The sequence below is a fragment of the Hippichthys cyanospilos genome, chromosome 21 (genome assembly GCF_059441005.1).
Source record: "Hippichthys cyanospilos isolate Australia breed blue-spotted pipefish chromosome 21, RoL_Hcya_1.0, whole genome shotgun sequence".
Lineage (NCBI taxonomy): Eukaryota > Metazoa > Chordata > Actinopteri > Syngnathiformes > Syngnathidae > Hippichthys > Hippichthys cyanospilos.
In genome coordinates this window covers 2,484,712-2,500,787 of record NC_142389.1, presented here as the reverse complement: position 1 = coordinate 2,500,787, position 16,076 = coordinate 2,484,712, and the positions used below count along the sequence as shown (strand labels likewise).

General features: G+C 41.6%; 4 protein-coding genes across 4 annotated transcripts; 2 read left to right on the top strand and 2 right to left on the bottom strand.

The window, feature by feature from the left end:
- Positions 1-202: 202 nt before the first annotated feature.
- Positions 203-5,466, bottom strand: rnf5 (ring finger protein 5). Its single transcript, XM_088405349.1, has 6 exons — positions 5,135-5,466; positions 2,858-2,876; positions 2,062-2,174; positions 1,922-1,979; positions 1,542-1,653; positions 203-1,446 (listed from the first exon to the last, which is right to left on the bottom strand). The coding sequence occupies exons 1-6, from the start codon at positions 5,335-5,337 to the stop codon at positions 1,325-1,327; spliced, it is 627 nt and encodes a 208-aa protein (XP_088261475.1). The 5' UTR covers positions 5,338-5,466; the 3' UTR covers positions 203-1,324.
- A 162-nt stretch (positions 5,467-5,628) lies between these two features.
- utp23 (UTP23 small subunit processome component) lies at positions 5,629-8,489 on the top strand. Its single transcript, XM_088405347.1, has 3 exons — positions 5,629-6,241; positions 6,321-6,495; positions 6,663-8,489. Exons 1-3 carry the CDS (start codon positions 6,054-6,056, stop codon positions 7,059-7,061), a joined length of 762 nt encoding a protein of 253 aa, XP_088261473.1. The 5' UTR covers positions 5,629-6,053; the 3' UTR covers positions 7,062-8,489.
- A 58-nt stretch (positions 8,490-8,547) lies between these two features.
- LOC148406119 (alanine and arginine rich domain containing protein) lies at positions 8,548-10,627 on the top strand. Its single transcript, XM_088405351.1, has 2 exons — positions 8,548-9,175; positions 9,977-10,627. The coding sequence occupies exons 1-2, from the start codon at positions 8,957-8,959 to the stop codon at positions 10,094-10,096; spliced, it is 339 nt and encodes a 112-aa protein (XP_088261477.1). The 5' UTR covers positions 8,548-8,956; the 3' UTR covers positions 10,097-10,627.
- On the bottom strand, positions 10,623-14,915 carry LOC148406118 (leucine repeat adapter protein 25). The gene is made up of 2 exons (XM_088405350.1): positions 14,667-14,915; positions 10,623-12,215 (listed from the first exon to the last, which is right to left on the bottom strand). The coding sequence occupies exons 1-2, from the start codon at positions 14,853-14,855 to the stop codon at positions 11,934-11,936; spliced, it is 471 nt and encodes a 156-aa protein (XP_088261476.1). The 5' UTR covers positions 14,856-14,915; the 3' UTR covers positions 10,623-11,933.
- Positions 14,916-16,076: the final 1,161 nt, after the last annotated feature.

Here is a 16,076-nt window from a genome sequence, read left to right as displayed (position 1 = left end):
CTCAACAAATCGTGCATAATGGAAAACACAGCCCATGAGATGAAATGATAAAAATGAGTTGATGAACTTCTGAAAGTAGCCCCTGATAGCCTAAGTTTACTAGCCTGACTAATGTTCATGCACTTGGGGGTGGTATGAACGTTCCATGTGGCTTGTGATTGAAGATGGATCAATTTATGAAAGCCATGTAATCAGCAGACACTTGAGGTTTAAGACACAAAAGGTGGCGGATGCTTTAATTGAAATTTTAATGTCTTGCATTAGCATCATAGTAAATAAATAAAAAAAGACAAATATGCGACCCAAGATTAGCGCTGTGATCTCAAAGATGATCTGGAATCAGAAGGAACACAAGCTCCATTTATTTAATTATTTTTTTAAATGGCAGACACTTGCAGCAAATGTTTTAACCTTGGGTGGCAAAATTTACAAAAAGCATCCTGGTTATCGGTGCCATAGCTACAAATTAATTTAAAATGACAAAAAACATTTACAATATAAACATACAAATGCATCACTCGTTCTCACATAAAGGATGTGTGGTACGTAGTTTCGATCCCAAAGGAAACGCAGTTCACTGAACTGCGCCAAGTCTGCCTGTTATCAAGTGAAATCATGTTTCCAATATGGTTCATTGAAATTTCACTTTTAGTTCTCTCCAATTACTCTAATTTTGGGAGTTTTGGTACTACCCAGGCAGAACAGCAAAGGACATAAAAGAAACTGGTTCAAATGACGTCACAGTGCACTGGCAGTCATTTTAAGACAAACGTATAGTTAAAGACATCCGCGCAAACCCCAGAAGAACCAAACTGCTACTCTTTGGCCCTTTCCAGGCAAAAAATGGTTGTTATGGAAACCATGGGTGTTGGGAGATCCTTTACCGTTGCCTTTTGCACAACTCTCCCACTGTCCTCAGCTTGAGGAGGGGGGTAGAAGGGTGAATTATAGTCACTACAATAGAACTAGCCATTGGAGAAAGGCCTGGCCACCTTCACCACATAATACTGTCTCTTGGAACCCCCTCAAGACAGACTGATGATTCTTTCAGTGAGCCCATTATAGTTTAGTGCCCCCCCCCCCCCCGATTCTGTGATTGTACACCTCCAGGCGCATGTGGAGCGAGGGGGGAGAGGTTAACTCAACAGCGGATGTTTTCTGTTTGAACAAAAGGCAGGTTGGCGGAGCTTGAAGTGACAATTTTGCAAACAAGCGCTCTCCACATCTTACTATGGCATTGGTTATGTGACACGAGTGTGTACGTGGCTCGGGTTAAACGAGCCGCATCCCTTCCCCATCGGTTAGTCCGCCTTCGTCCTCTTTGTCACACGCTCAGCAGCCAGAAGAAAAAGAAAACGGCCACGAACAGGAATAGGCAGTCTTGCCAATTATGGTTCCCGTTGTTGATGTTACCGCCGTTGCCTTGGGCTTCGTGCGCGTATTGCTCTGGAAAGACACAAGAGAGGGTGATGCGGGAGACAGTTATACTTCAATTTGACATATATATTTTAAATTATATATTTTTTAACTGCTGTAACTACCTGGCCGGTGAAAAGGGTCATTGCCGTTGAAGACGGTCGTGAAGAAGCCAAAAGGGAAAGCGCCGATCCCGAATGACATGTGAAAATTGGTGTCGCTGAAACCTTGGAACATCTGAAAAGCATAAGAGACTTTAAATTGAGGATGAGATGCGATCATTCTGACACACGCGGTTTTCACATGGCAGTTTAAATGCAGGACTTGTCCACTAGGTGGCAACATGGGCTGCACTGCCACTCAGGCCATAGTCTTATGTAAGAAATAAAAACAAATTGTGATAGGCTAAGACTAAAAAGAATAGCATTTTTTTTACTCACAACTTTTCAATATTCAGAGCAAAGCATTTTTCCTTGAAAGGATGGATGTAATTAAACAAACTCACCCCGCCTCTGCTTTCTGGCTCCGACCGTTGTCCCTGAGGTCGCGGGGGAGTTTTCAACCTGAGTCCAACACAAACACTCGCTCGTAAGGACACCGTCAAGCCATCGCGCACATGCACAGTATGAAGCACACACGACGCACCGGGGGTCTTCTTGACTGGAGCTCCCCCGTCCATACAACGGGATGACTTTATCTCGGCTGATGCCGGCTTTACATACAGGACACTGCGGTCTGCTGGGTCTCGTCTCCAACCACTGAACAGAGCAGAAGCGTCTTTACATTAAAGGCATTTCGCATCAAAGGGAAAGCACTGAAAGAAGACACCCAATATTGTGTTCATGGGTTAGCCGTTCACTATCACTTTAATGGATCCTATTTGTATCCAAAATCTGGATGTGGCTCTGATTCAAAGCATTTTTTATCTAATCACATCACCGTAATGCGCAGCGCATTTGAACTACGATGCAAAAAAGTGAAGCATGCAGCGTAAGCGTGCCTGAGAAACAAGTGGTAAACAGAAGCATTAAAGGCATTAGTATGTTTAAGCTGTACTAAGTCATCTTACGTGTGCCGATTTCCAAGTAACATCACACGCAAATGTAATGAGCGTTAGGCTTGGATCAACATTCCATGATCTGATATTTAAGCAACTGTCCTTAATGCATAATACAAAGCATGTTTATGTCATGTGTTTAACATAGGTTGTGCGCCAGTGACAAGACTACAACTACAATTGTTTTTTTTTTCTAATGAATGGATAGATGACACTCGTGGCCAGCGCTCCCCTTAAGGAGCATAAGGACGAAAGAGCAGCAGGTTAGCGACCCCCGGTCTAGATCAATAGCCCAAATTGGGTCAAAATTGACACCAAGGGGTTAGTTAATGTTTGAACGTTGCCTAATTGGGGTGAGAAGTCAAATTAAAGAAGCAAACTTACTTGATGGAGACAAGGCCAGCTGGAAAAGAGAGAAAGGAAACAATTATTCATTTGAATTTGTATGAAAAATATTTTCATGTTGACCTAGTTTATGTGGAAAAAACCTGTTTAGCTACACCAGCAAACGGTGAATGAACGTATACGTGATTAACCATTCGTAACCGTGATAGTTATAGCTTGCGAGTAGTAATACTTGTCTAAATTGTGTGAGTATGAACTTTTCCTGTGTAAATGTGTGGGTTACAGTATCTTCTTTGTGACTATGCATCATAGATCCGCCATCTTCGTTCTGCGGGTAGAGGAAACGAACCTGGATGGCAATTTGCATATTGAGTTTCTTACTCACAGGAGGCAATCCACAGAAGAGATCCAAGGCCGCAATATACATCTTATGCAGTAAAGTTTTCGTAGTTGTAGACATTTTTGAATGGAAGTCACACATACGCATCAAACGTATCTTTTTAACCGTGATCTCACTCCATGCAAACCAGGCAACATCTGATTCCAAAGACGCACAAAAGCATGCACACACACACTTGAACAATGTAGTGCTTGTGAAACCGCAACTATCAGATGGCTGACATTCCTTCAGAAGATGCACGCAACTGAACAAAGTGTCCAAGACTCCAAAGCAGTGAGTTCACCGCTTAGTTACATCAGAGTGGAAGGGACTCACTCACGTGTGGCACAGCTAATGTTACTGAATAGTGCATTGCACTACTCACTCAATTATGTTTGCACCACCTGATAGCATATCAAGGTTCTGCCCCACCTCTACTACAAGATTTTGTCCGTCTACATCAGTTAACGCAGAAGGCTCGTGCTGTCACATGCGCTAGGACTGGAACAGCCACGTGATTAATCCAGGCAAGGGTGCGGGTAATTGACCAGCACTGATTTTTCGCACTAGTTGAGACACACTTGCCAACACTGCACTACAAAGTGATTGATTTTTTAAAATAGTGTGCGTGTGTTTATGTTGGTAACTCTTGATGTGATGCAAGGACAATCAAGCTATACGCTCCACCACAACAGCTGTGAGGGCCAACTTCAAAATAAAAGCATTCTACAGCTATCACGCTGCAGTGCATATATTTAGTGTTTATTTTGAAGTTGGCCCTCACAACATGCTGTGTGCATGTCAAGTGTTTCAAAACCGCTCTGTACTGCGCATTTCTGCTATTGCATCTGGGTTTATAAAATTAAAATAAGTAGGGTAACTATAAGACTAAAATTGTGATTGTAGTTTTCAACGGAGCAGAAGTGCACCGCGCCATTCCGAGAGCTGTTTCTAACACGATGGCAACTGCTATGCAAAGTTGCAACAGGTGAACTGATGTCATCGCTCTGCTGCCTTACGGATTGTTGCATCATATTACAAAGTCGGGAGGTGTCAGGGGAGGCCTGATGGAAGGGGCCTGCTTGGTGGGTAAGCATGGCAACTAAAGTGCATCAGCAACACACAAGACAGAAATGAACAATTACGTCTATGCAACAGCGGGGGGAAAAGATGGTTGACTTACTAAAAGGGAATCTAATTTGTCAAAGCGACATTTTTTTTTTAAATAACACTTGGAAGATAACAGAAAAAATAATAATGTTGCATTATTGATGAAAAAATGCAATTAATTATTTTTCAAATATGTTCGGGGGGATGAGCATACATGCTATTGAACATAGAAAATGCATGAAATAAACACCTTACCCTAACAGAGGCTTGGTGCTCTCTGCAGTTAAGTAATGCTGTTTTGTACACATCGTGGAAATGCATTGCACATTTTGGCTTCTGTTCTTAGTACCTTTGATTGTTTACAAACAAAATACCCACCAAAGGATCCTCTTTTTTTTCATTTGTATTCAAAAGTCGAATGTAAATCTTAGCTCTAACAACCCCCCCCCCCCCCCCCCACACACACACACACACACACACACACACAAGTTTGTGCCACATTCTGTGACTGATAAAGAACTTGGGATTTTTTATAAGCTGCATCACCTGAGCGAGCAAGTTAATGTGTTACAAGCAGCAAGTCAGCCATTACACGTCAAAACATACACGGTCAGCACGTGCCACAAAGCTCACACGAGATCAACAACCTTGAGGGACATTTTGGGATATAAACAAGCGACTATGAAGTGTGTTTAAACAGACATTACTGATGCAAATTTAGTGGCAAAGGGGCGGCGTTCTACCGTTGAAATACAAGGCTAGTTTGATGGTATTTACAACAATCCCCCCCCCCCCCCCCCCCCCCCCCCCGATCCCCGAAGCCATACCAGAACAAGTGGCCGCACATACTGATGACAGCGTCCTTAGCGGTGTCGAAACAAATGTTGCATTCGAAGCTGCCTCTGTCTCGTTCGTCTTCCCCGTTTCCGCCGCCCGGTCGGTCGCGATCTTTGCGGCTCTCCCCGTCCGGGTATCCTCCACTGCTAGCCGGTCCGCCGTCACTGGACGACCGGGAGTCGGTGGCCGCCATACTAGGTGCCGTGCAAGAGAAAGGGGTCCGCGCACCGAGGTGTCTGTCACACGATTGCACGATTCGGACTGTCGTTTGACTGTGAGTCACAAGCGACGAGCCGGAGGCTGTCACTAAACTAAAGCTGTAAGTCTGACGTACTTCCGGAATGCACACTTGCTTTTCCGGTCAATAGGTAAAAACAACGTTATTCAGTCCGCTGTCGTCATAAAAAAGAAGTAAAAGGAAAAGATAATACTACTAATAATACTAATAATAATACCAATAACGGCATTGTAAAAAATATCGGAAAAATACTTCTGCACTTCAATTACTTTTTTTAATTAAACAAAGGGCAAATAAAATAATATTATGACAGACTATTACTACTTCTGCTACTACAATCAACAATAAGCATTAAAAAAACATGACTAAATCACCATAAGTTTGCATTTGTTTTACGTTGGCCACAATGACGGTCGGAACCTTTCTCTCGTATATTGTTTCTCGACGAAGTCCGCGAAAGTAAGCACACGGTGTGTGTTTTTATTTCACGCTAAGCGCATGCTGCGATCGTGTAATTTCGCCTGGTCGCGTACAACTTTGGATACAGCAGAAGCTTTCTAAAGTAATCGAGACAACATCGCGACTCACGCTGAATTGCAAAGTTTTTATTTACAACTTATTGCTTTCTTATTTAGAGAAACTTCTCGCGTAAATTCCACCAGTCAGCCATCATGAAGATCAAGCGACAGAAAATAGCCAAGAAAACATTGTCCTTTTACAAATACAATTTTAACTTTCGGGAACCTTATCAGATTCTCATTGACGGAACTTTCTGCCAAGCGGCATTAAAGAACAAGATTCAAATCAAGGAGCAAATGCCAAAGTACCTTATGGGCGAGGTACAGCTTTGCACCACCAAGTGAGTATTTTGAGTTGCATCCCAATGCCAGAGAAACGATTACGTCATTGAATCTTGCATATTTGTGTTTGTGCCCCAGTTGCGCTCTAAAGGAACTGGAGAGCCTGGGGAAAGATCTTATTGGTGCAAAAATCATTCTACAGAGGTATCAAGTGAGGAAATGTCAGCATTTGAAGAATCCAGTTCCTGCCTCGGAGTGTCTGCTTTCGATGCTGGAGGGCACAAACCCGCATCACTACTTTATTGCCACGCAGGTCGCATTTTTTCTTATCTCTTCAAATTGTATATACAAATGGCTGCACGGTTTACCCGTGGCATCATTTGCCGCCATGTTGTGGAGGTCAAAGTGCATATAATAACAATAATGTCACATTTGAGTCGATTCTAACGTTCTTACACGGGTATATGGTTTCTTGCAAAGGACTCCAAGCTGACAACGGGTCTTAAGAAGATCCCAGGCATACCTCTGCTTTACATCATCCTCAACACCATGGTACTGGACAAACCCAGCCAATCGTCCCTGGACCAAGTCCAGGCCGTCCAGCTGGGCGAGCTGGTGAGCCCGGCGCAGCATCAGAGCCTCCGAAGCATGAAAGAGGAACAGGGTATCGTTAAGACTGACGGAGACAGACGGGGGAAAAAGAGGAAGAGGAAACCGCACAACCCGAACCCCTTAAGCTGCCTCAAAAAGAAGAAAAAAAAGGGGCCGACGCCGCCGCTTAAAAAAATCGAGCCAGGTCAGAAGCGGACTCGGAGCAGACACAAGAAACGTAAAACGCAAGGAGAGAATGTTGCCACACCCTTGGCTCAGAAATCTTAGAATCAAATTGATCCTATGAGTGAATACAGTGTTTTCATGTTTGCTTACTACAGTAAATCTTGTGAATTTAATTGACAAAGGTCAGTGGTATTTCAACTGTGACCCTTTTACTTGTCACACGACATTAAATCCAACAATTTACAATTCAGCCTACTTTTTAATTGAACTAATACCATCTACAAAGCTACAGCTATTTGCAATACTACTTTTGTTAAAAACATAAGTATGATAATAGTACTGGAATTTTTAGACGCCCATGCAAAAAAGCGGCTGCCCTACCAGGATTGTGCTCTAGAGGGCAGCAGAGGTGTTAATGTAGCAGGAGATTATTTCATCATAGGTAATCTGCTGAAATAAACGATTTCAGCAACGTTATTGCTTAGTTGTTTTTTTTTTTTTTTTTGCATTTAAAATGTTAAGCTTTACAGTTTTAAGGAGTTTTAAATATCCGTGAGCAGTTCTCACCAGAATTGATCATATTCCTTTGTTTTATTTTATTGTTTTATTTGTTCTAATTGTAGAAAATTCATATTTCATAAATCATGGCATGATTAAGAACTCATATACAAATGTTTCTCAATTATATTTTGCAAAGTCCCCCTAGGAAAGAGAAAACACCTCCCACACCGACCATGAATTAGATTATTACTGTATACCTAAAAGTATTCTTTCAACTTTCAACAACTCTTTACTTTTGACAGTATTTATACAGGTTACAGGTTAGTCTAAAACTGAAAAAACTAACCAAGTACATCAAAATGTCTGAAATTAAAAATAGAAGGAGAACGAAAAAAAATTAAGTACAATTTAGACACTCGTCATACAGGTTTCACAGGTCGATCAACGTGCGTCTAATCTCAATTGAAGCCACACCGTCCTTCCTCACTACAAAATGCAATATCAAGATCGGCCAGAGGCGGCGCCAAAAAACAAAGCAAGCCCACAAAGCGCAAATGAATGAAAAGTTAAAGGAAAAATTCAATCAGTTCCATGCCCATGCAGCCTAGTACCGTAGTACGGGTCGCGGACTCGGGGTTGGAGACCTCGGTTTTACTATGTATCCAACTGCATGTTATTGCCGCATCGCTGAAAGCAACAAAGTGAGGAATGGCTGCCAGGAAAAGGCCCATCCACTCGTAGCGCTGACTGATTGTGCTGTCTTCCCTCTGCCCGGAGTCAGGCCCGTAAGTTAGTCCCCTGTCTCATCCCTATACAAAAAGTCAGAGGAAAAACTGCTCCCAGCTGCCAAAAACCATCCCACGCAGCCTATGGGGAATGGACTTAACGTGGACACAAAAGGCCTGGTTGTATTTCACTGTAGGATCTCCTTTGTGCTGGAGAATGGGCTAACACTGAAGCAGTGTCTCGCTCCTCGCCGGACCTGTCTTCCTCGTAAGCCTGACAAGCAGGTCTTATTTAGGCAGCAAAGCGTCCATGGGGGGGGGGGGGGGGGGGGGGGGGGGGGGGGGAGTGATGGATTCGCTGTTCGCCGCACACCGGGCCGACCAAAAGAGCTCCTTCGCAACACGTTTCTCACAGTTGAGTTGTATGGGGGCGGCATTGAATGAGAACCAAAAAGCCCCCCTCTGGAAGAAAAAAAAAGGTGGGGGAGGGTGTGGTGGCTTAGTTTTGGATGAGAAGAAGGGAGGGGGTCTTTTCACTTCTTATTGGAAGCAACAATAGTCTTTGTCCGAGATCTTCTACCATTCTTATTAGGGCTAGCAAAAGGAGGAGGGGGATTTCTCCATAGTAACAATGACAAAACAAGGCAGCTCCACACCAGGCGGGCAGAGCGAGCGTCGAAGCTCGCCGGAGGAGAGGTCGGATCCACCGGAGAGAGCGCGAGGAGATCTGGACAAAGTTTTAACGAGCGCGCGAGGCTGAAATCTCCCGGCATGGACCGCGACAGCCACGGCGAGGACACCTTGTCCACCATGGTCCTGGAGAACATCAAGAACAAACTAATCGACGCCTTCAGGACTAGTGGAGGGTCTCGAGAAGATGATGACAGAGTCCGCGCCCGGCAGCTCAGCTTCAGCAGGAGTCATCAAGCCAATGAGGAGCTGAGGAGGGCCCAGATTGACGGAGCCATCACTTGGCTGAGGTCTGAACTGGTATGTTGAAGCAAAGCCTGTTTTGAATCACTTCCTGTGTCTGTCCTCTCCTAACTGTAAACACCAAAAAGTTACCACTTTTTTTATGTTGCCGTATTTTTCGGACTATAAGGCGCACCATCAAAAATGCAGCGGAAAACTGAATTATGTCACGTATAAGCCACATCTGACTATAAGCCGCAGGCGGTAACAAAAAAGCAGAAAGATGGATGATGGAAGTTTTTGGAATTTTTGTTTCCTTAATCCTTAATGTATTTAAGTATTGATTTAATACGTACATTTCTGGGATTTAAAGTCTGGACTCTTAAAAAGAAACGTGAAATTACGTCCCTGGCATTGAATGAGTGGATAAACAGATGAAAATTAGGACTGTTTTCAAAAGTCAGACTGTTTGGTTAAAGCACAAAAGAGAATGAATCTGTTATTAAAATAATTGTTTGTTGAAGCCCTAACACTATAAGTTTCAAGTCAAAATTTCAGACTTTCACAAATTTACGGTCACTATTTGTAGTAGTTTCTTTCTTTCCTTGTTTCTTTCTTTCTTTGTTTGTTTCTTTCTTTCTTTCTTTCATCCTTCTTGCCAGTCTGGTGGCTAAGTGTTAGCATTGCTGTCTGAAAGTTACTTGTTCAAGTTTTGGCGCAGGTCAAAAAATAAACAAGTTTTGGGACTGGACATTTATGAAAGAAATGTCCAATCAAATTGTTACGGTACTTATGCTGCTATTATTTTTTTTGTACTGTATCATCTTGCAAATGTAAACGACGTCCTCACTGAGGTGTTTTTTTTTTTTTGTCACGCAGTTGGAGATGCGTTCGCAGGATCTCCAGCTGGCTCAAACTCTTCTGGGACTCAACACAGAGATCCAAAGACTGAGGAGAGAAAGTTACGGAGGTCTGGAGGACGCAGGAGACGATCAGTGATAAACTCTGGAGGACCAAGCGGAAAAGCCTCTTGAACAGACTGCCCAATTCTGAGACTTTGAGAAATTTCAATACATTTAACCCCTCTGCAGTATTTTGACCATTTTCGGGTCATTTTCTTCCACATGATTATTGGAGTATTTTATCCAAGGTACTCTTGGTTGTGTGATACCTAAGTGGGTGAATTTTGACATGTCACCATTTGGGAGAAATTTCAGCTCCCTAGTGTCTTTTTTCAATAATTTCCCTTTGATGGAAAATACCTTTGATGTAAAAATCAAAGCATTGGACAAAATACCACAAAGGGTTAAATAATGACTGGATGTATGCGCGAATTAAATCTGGTAAAATAAAAACATAAATTGTCATTAAGTGCATTTAAAGTAAACAGGGTAAGAAGACAAAAAAAAATGGAATTTCTATTAATCTTGTATGTTTTGCACTTATACCATTTTATATCCTTAAATTAATGAGAGAAAACTCTTTTCCTCTGTTTGTGTCATCTGGAAATAAAAACCAGAACCAATTGTATACTGTCACAATTTTTTTATTACTGTACTAACTGATGACTCTGTTGCCGTAGCGACGCCATTCTCCACGCCGTTAAAGTCGTTGAAGGTCAGCGAGCTTTCAGCTCGAACGTTCCGTAGCCATGTAACCTTTTTACATTCAAACTGTAATAAACAATAAAATACTTTGCGAATCACACATAAAAGTTCGGTTACCGGCTAAATAATTAACTACACGGACAAAAATATTATTTTTCTGCAGCTTATACTGGAGTAAAAGTATATTTGTCTGACAAACGTTAAAGGCGACGATGCTTGCCTTTGGTCAAATGGAGATTGTGATTCGTAATGAAGCACAGTTTCATGTGTGGAAGACCTGCTGCCCCTATTCCTTCATGTCCTGTTAACTCATTCAATGCCAAAGACAGTTTTTTTACTTTTTTTTTCGGGTTCAGACGTTCAATCGCTAATATTTTTTTGTTTTTCAATTTTACTAAAGGAATATATAAAAAATGAATGGTACTAAATGGATTAAGCATGAAAACGTTTGATTACTTTCGCTACATACTTTAGGTATTTAAGTACTAAAGTGAACAATTAGTATTTTGGTACCCAAAGTAAATGATTACTTTTAGGACGTTAGTACTTCAAGTAATCCATTACGAACCGAAAAGAAATTACTCAAGTACTTTAGTACAGAGGTCCCCAATTGCTGGTCCGCGGCCCGGTACTAGTCCTTGGTCCTGGTACCGGGCCGCATGGGCCGCACCCGAAATTATGATGTTTTGTAATTGATTTATCCTTTGACAGTTCATTAATTTGTGCTTTGTTTGGTTTGATATTCGTTTTTAGCGCCGCCTCTGGCCGCTGTTGATATTACATTTTGTCTTGAGCGTCACCATCGGTGACTCATGCATTGAACTGCCTTTAAAAAAATCTCTAAATTGTACTTTCTTTATAAGAATGTTTTCATTTCTGATAATACGCCCAAAATTTCTTTTTTTGTTGATCCAACAAACCCCCCAGTCCACCATAAAATTCTCAAGCGTTGGGGATCCCTGCTTTCATACCTAAAAGTATCTTAATACTTTACTAATACTTTAATACTTCGTTACTTTACTCACTCGAATACTTTAGAAAATAACGAGTAAATAAATCAAAACCAAAATAAAAAACAAAAACAAAAACATGAATGAGTAATTTATATTGAATGTCTGGACTCGTAAAAAATATAAAAATAAGTCTTTGGAATTGAATGAGGTAATGTAAGTTTACATTTAAGAGAGCAAGAAGGACTTGGAAGAGAGCCTGGAGACCACGAGACAATTTCAAGGCACAGAGCTTCTCCTGCTGCAGGATTTCCTGGCCCGAGCCCTGGAGTAAAGACGCCAAGGTCTCTTGGGGAAGGAACCGAACGAGCCTTCCTCCCCCGAGCTGGAGTAGACGCTTCCCTGTTCGCTCTCCGAGTCCCAGGAGCCGCCTTCCTCTTCGAACTCCTCCCGCTCTTCGTCCTCCTCTTCCTCGGACAGCTCCTGCTTGAGCTCCTGGATGCCGGAGTGAAGCTCCATCAGCTGCCGGATCAGCGCTTGATCTTGGGATCGCATCTCCATCTGAAGTATTTTTAAAAAAATGCTTCAAATAGATTAGGGTGCCATCCGTGTCTGATTGATTATTGTTCTTTTTGTTATTTATTCATTTGGAAGCCACATTTGTAGTGGCCTCTCCAGGCGTTTATTATTCAGCAATTCCAGAACGTAGACTTCTAAGATAATGAAATCGGAACAAAATTAGAGCATATAGGCGTCACTAGAACACAATTTTGCAACAGGTGGCTTCATGTTCCAACTAATTTGCTCCTAATTTGAAAAGAAAGTGCAACTGTTCCTGTCATGGAATAGAAAAGCATTCAATTAGTTTTGCAGAAAAGAAATTCCAGCCTGAAGATCCCTGACGTACCCCCATTTAAGAACCACTGATTTATCACTTGATTTTATTAGTATACTAATAATAAATGATCACAATTATTGGGTGATCCCCATGATCACATCGCTGGACCTGAACCAAGAAATTGAGTTTTTTTCTAAAATATACTTCTTATTCATCAAGCTGAGTAGGCCGGTTCAAAATGAATCATTTTATTTGGGCCCCGCCTTCTTTCAAATGTAAATTCTTCTATCTGGAGTTCTCTTTATGGCTTTTTGATGAGCAGCTGTCTAATTATTGCTTTTGTCACATGAGATATTCAGAATCCCACCAACTTTAGAGTCCAGGCTTGGTCTAAAGAGCAAGGAATGTCCCAATAAAATACCCCACCCCCCCCAGAAAAAAAAGTGCTAATCTGCCTTTCTTTTCTCTGCTAATTGAAGCAGCGGCTTGAAAACGGCGCCGGTGGAAAACGCAAGCTTTTGTTTGCAAGCCGAGGAAGGCGAGAATAAACGCCAACGTCCTTTTTTATTGAGTCGGTGACGCCACCGCGCTGTTGGGCTTCTATTCACACACTGAGCCGGACTCCCTGGAGTGCGCCACATTTATGCGGAACAAACATTCCTCTGTGTGTGTGTACTTTTTGGTTTTTGGTACAAGGTGGGGACTAAATCTTGGGTTCTGTTGTCTTTGTGGGGACACCTTATGGACTCCACAAGGTCTTTGTGACAGTCAAGACTTGCTTGTAGACTATAGATGTGAATCATTTTTGGTTGAGGTTAGGATAAGGGTTAAGCTTAAGCAATTATTTGTGATGGTTAAAGTTAGGGTTAAGGACAAGGAAATGCATTATGTTACTGGGATGTCCCCACTATGATAGAAAACAATCCTTGTGTGTGTGTGTGTGTGTGTGTTTTGAGGAGGTTTTTTTCAAGTCTTTGGCTAAAGAAGGGTCTAAAATGGGGGCGAATTGAATTTTAAACTGAAATAATCATCTACTTTTGGTAATGAAGTACTAAAGTAGGAATCGCTTTATTTATGTACTGAAGTATTTTGGTACTTTAGTACCTGGTCAATTTTCACTCAATTCTAATTAAATACCAAAGTAAGCAATTACTTTAGGTATTTAAGTGATTGATTACTTAATGCTACTTTGTATAATAATAATAATAATAATAATAATAATAATAATAATAATAATAATAATAATAATAATAATAATAATAATAATAATAATCTAATAAACCCCCAAAAATGTTCAAAAATCACATACGAACAATCACGACATGTTCCTCCCGGAAAATAAGAGCAAATTTGGAAGAAAATTCCTGGAAAAATCGTAATAAGGTCCAAAAATCAAGTCATGTTGCAGGGATGCAACTTCTGCAAATGTGAAAACAGGTATCTTCTTTCGAAGGTTTTCGAGTACTATTTTGCCAAAATTTCCCACAATCCTCAATTTGTTTTGCACCATGTTTTCTACAGTCCACCTAGAAAATGCTAAATGAGAACACCACCATCTTCCTAGGAATTGTGAGTAAGTAGGCCAAAAAAAAGTAGGTATTGTAGACAGTTTTCCCTTCTGATTGATGGCTTTCTTAGGTACCAGATCCTGTATGTTAAGACGGTCCAGTATGTGACATCATTCTCGCCACTCAGTTACCATGACAAGCCATCTGCGTGAGAGCCCAAGTGATAAAAGAGTCTGTGAATGAACCTCAGACTCTGAGGTGTGTTCACCGGGACGCAATGTAGATTTAAAAGCCTTCGAAACAAACACACACAGCCTATTAGATCCTAGGAATGTCTAACGGTTACAGGGGGCTGACATTTTAACGACATGTCTGCGATGTATCTTAGGAACAAACTGGCAAATCAAAGCTAAAAAAAAAAACACCCCGGTGGTCATTTTGTGAGGAGATAAATGCCTTGGACTTCACCCTGGAGGATTTACTGGAATTTGACTGTGAACCGAGTGACTTAAAGGAGCTCGACAAGAGTAAATATCCTCTCATTTTCATTCAGTGGGATGAACGTGTATCCATTCAGGCGTACTTGAGGTTTGATCACAATTAGATAGATTGCCGTGATGTTTCTATTTTTTCCCATTGAGTCGACGTAAATTTCAACAGTCTTACCAGTTCTTTTCGCAGCCAGGCCAGCGCACTCTCGATGTCCAGCTTGTTGCCCTCCCCAGCTACAAATCCTTTCCTGGGGCGGTCTGCTCTGCTTCGGGGATCTCTGCACGCTCCTGCAGGTGTGCAAGCGTCAAAGGTGCTGTCCTTGCAGGAGAAGTCCCGCAGTCTGGTTAGAACCACTTCCATCATGCTTCCTTTTTCAATTGTGAGTGGTATTTGGCCGCCGAGCCTCGTCTGGTTCCTGTTATGAGTTCCTTGGCACTTATGGGGCACTTTCTCGCCTGACTCCGCCCCTCCTCTTTCCTGCAGTCAGTCCCTAAAACATCCCCGCCACCCATCTTGGCAAAGAGGACCGGCATCATTGGAGCGTGAACGCGGCGGAGTCGGCCTGACGTCAATGCAAAAGATCTCTAATTGTTTGCCACTTTTTTTTAAAGGGGGGGGGTCTTTTTATCAGACGCTCAATGGTAATTAGCATGAAGAGAGGAGAAGTTGTCCCGGCAACCGGCATCTTCACCAAGGAGACTGCGGTGTGATGTACATATTGTTTTTTTTTTAAGTTGAGAACGTAGACTTGCATCCGCCTACTTAAAAGTGTGAGACGAGATTTATAAAGCGGTCATGTGTGACTAAATTGTCGTGCCATTTTGCTGCCTCTCCGCATCCCATAGCAACTCCAGTCACACGTAAAAACAGGCAAAACAGGGGCGACTTTTTAGAGCGCGCTGAATAGACGGAAATAACCCACTGATGGCTATTTAAGTCATTTGTTTTTGTTTTATTTTCGAGCGCTCACTGATGCAGCAGTTGGCAAACCTTTGAGGGTGAGTCGGCTTTTTTTTGGGACAGAACAGTGAAACTCTGACGTCTAAATTACATTTTCATACTAAAGAGTGCAACAATAAACCTCTCAGATCATTTCTTTTATTTTTACACCACAGACTGCTCATGTTTAATACAGCGCATACATTTGATTAAGTTTATTGTCCGCAACAAATTATTTGATAAAATGAGCCAGTTTCATCATGTATAAACATTCCAATCTCCATATTGGCCTATTTACATGAATTTTATTAGGGGGTACTTGCCAATAAAAAAGTACCAATAATGATTTCAATGCTATTTGGTTTTTGCTCATTGGAGGCTGAAGAACTTAAATAATCACACTTGTTTAATAATTCTCATTAAATTATGTCATTGTGAAAGATCGATTGTTATGGAATATTCAGGAATAGAATACATATTTTTAGTACACTAAAACACTAAAACAATCATGTTGCTTAATGAAGTTCAAACGTCCACCTAACTGCAAAAAACTGCCTCATCTTTTGAAGTGAAAGGGGGATGAGAGCACAGTCAAAAGTGTAAAAATACAATGTTGAAAATATGCCATTTATATTTTGTTTTATA

Bases quoted from the DNA above. Each gene is read 5' to 3' on its own strand.
- rnf5 (XM_088405349.1), bottom strand. From the start codon at position 5,337: ATGGCGGCCACCGACTCCCGGTCGTCCAGTGACGGCGGACCGGCTAGC. The intron at 1,980-2,061 runs GTGCGTCGTGTG...TGTTGGACTCAG, and splicing joins TCCAGTCAAGAAGACCCCCG to GTTGAAAACTCCCCCGCGAC. The intron at 1,654-1,921 runs GTGAGTTTGTTT...TATGCTTTTCAG, and splicing joins AGCCAGAAAGCAGAGGCGGG to ATGTTCCAAGGTTTCAGCGA.
- utp23 (XM_088405347.1), top strand. From the start codon at position 6,054: ATGAAGATCAAGCGACAGAAAATAGCCAAGAAAACATTGTCCTTTTAC. The intron at 6,242-6,320 runs GTGAGTATTTTG...TTTGTGCCCCAG, and splicing joins GTACAGCTTTGCACCACCAA to TTGCGCTCTAAAGGAACTGG. The intron at 6,496-6,662 runs GTCGCATTTTTT...TTTCTTGCAAAG, and splicing joins ACTACTTTATTGCCACGCAG to GACTCCAAGCTGACAACGGG.
- LOC148406119 (XM_088405351.1), top strand. From the start codon at position 8,957: ATGGACCGCGACAGCCACGGCGAGGACACCTTGTCCACCATGGTCCTG. The intron at 9,176-9,976 runs GTATGTTGAAGC...TTTGTCACGCAG, and splicing joins CTTGGCTGAGGTCTGAACTG to TTGGAGATGCGTTCGCAGGA.
- LOC148406118 (XM_088405350.1), bottom strand. From the start codon at position 14,855: ATGATGGAAGTGGTTCTAACCAGACTGCGGGACTTCTCCTGCAAGGAC. The intron at 12,216-14,666 runs GTAAGACTGTTG...AAAATACTTCAG, and splicing joins CCTGGCTGCGAAAAGAACTG to ATGGAGATGCGATCCCAAGA.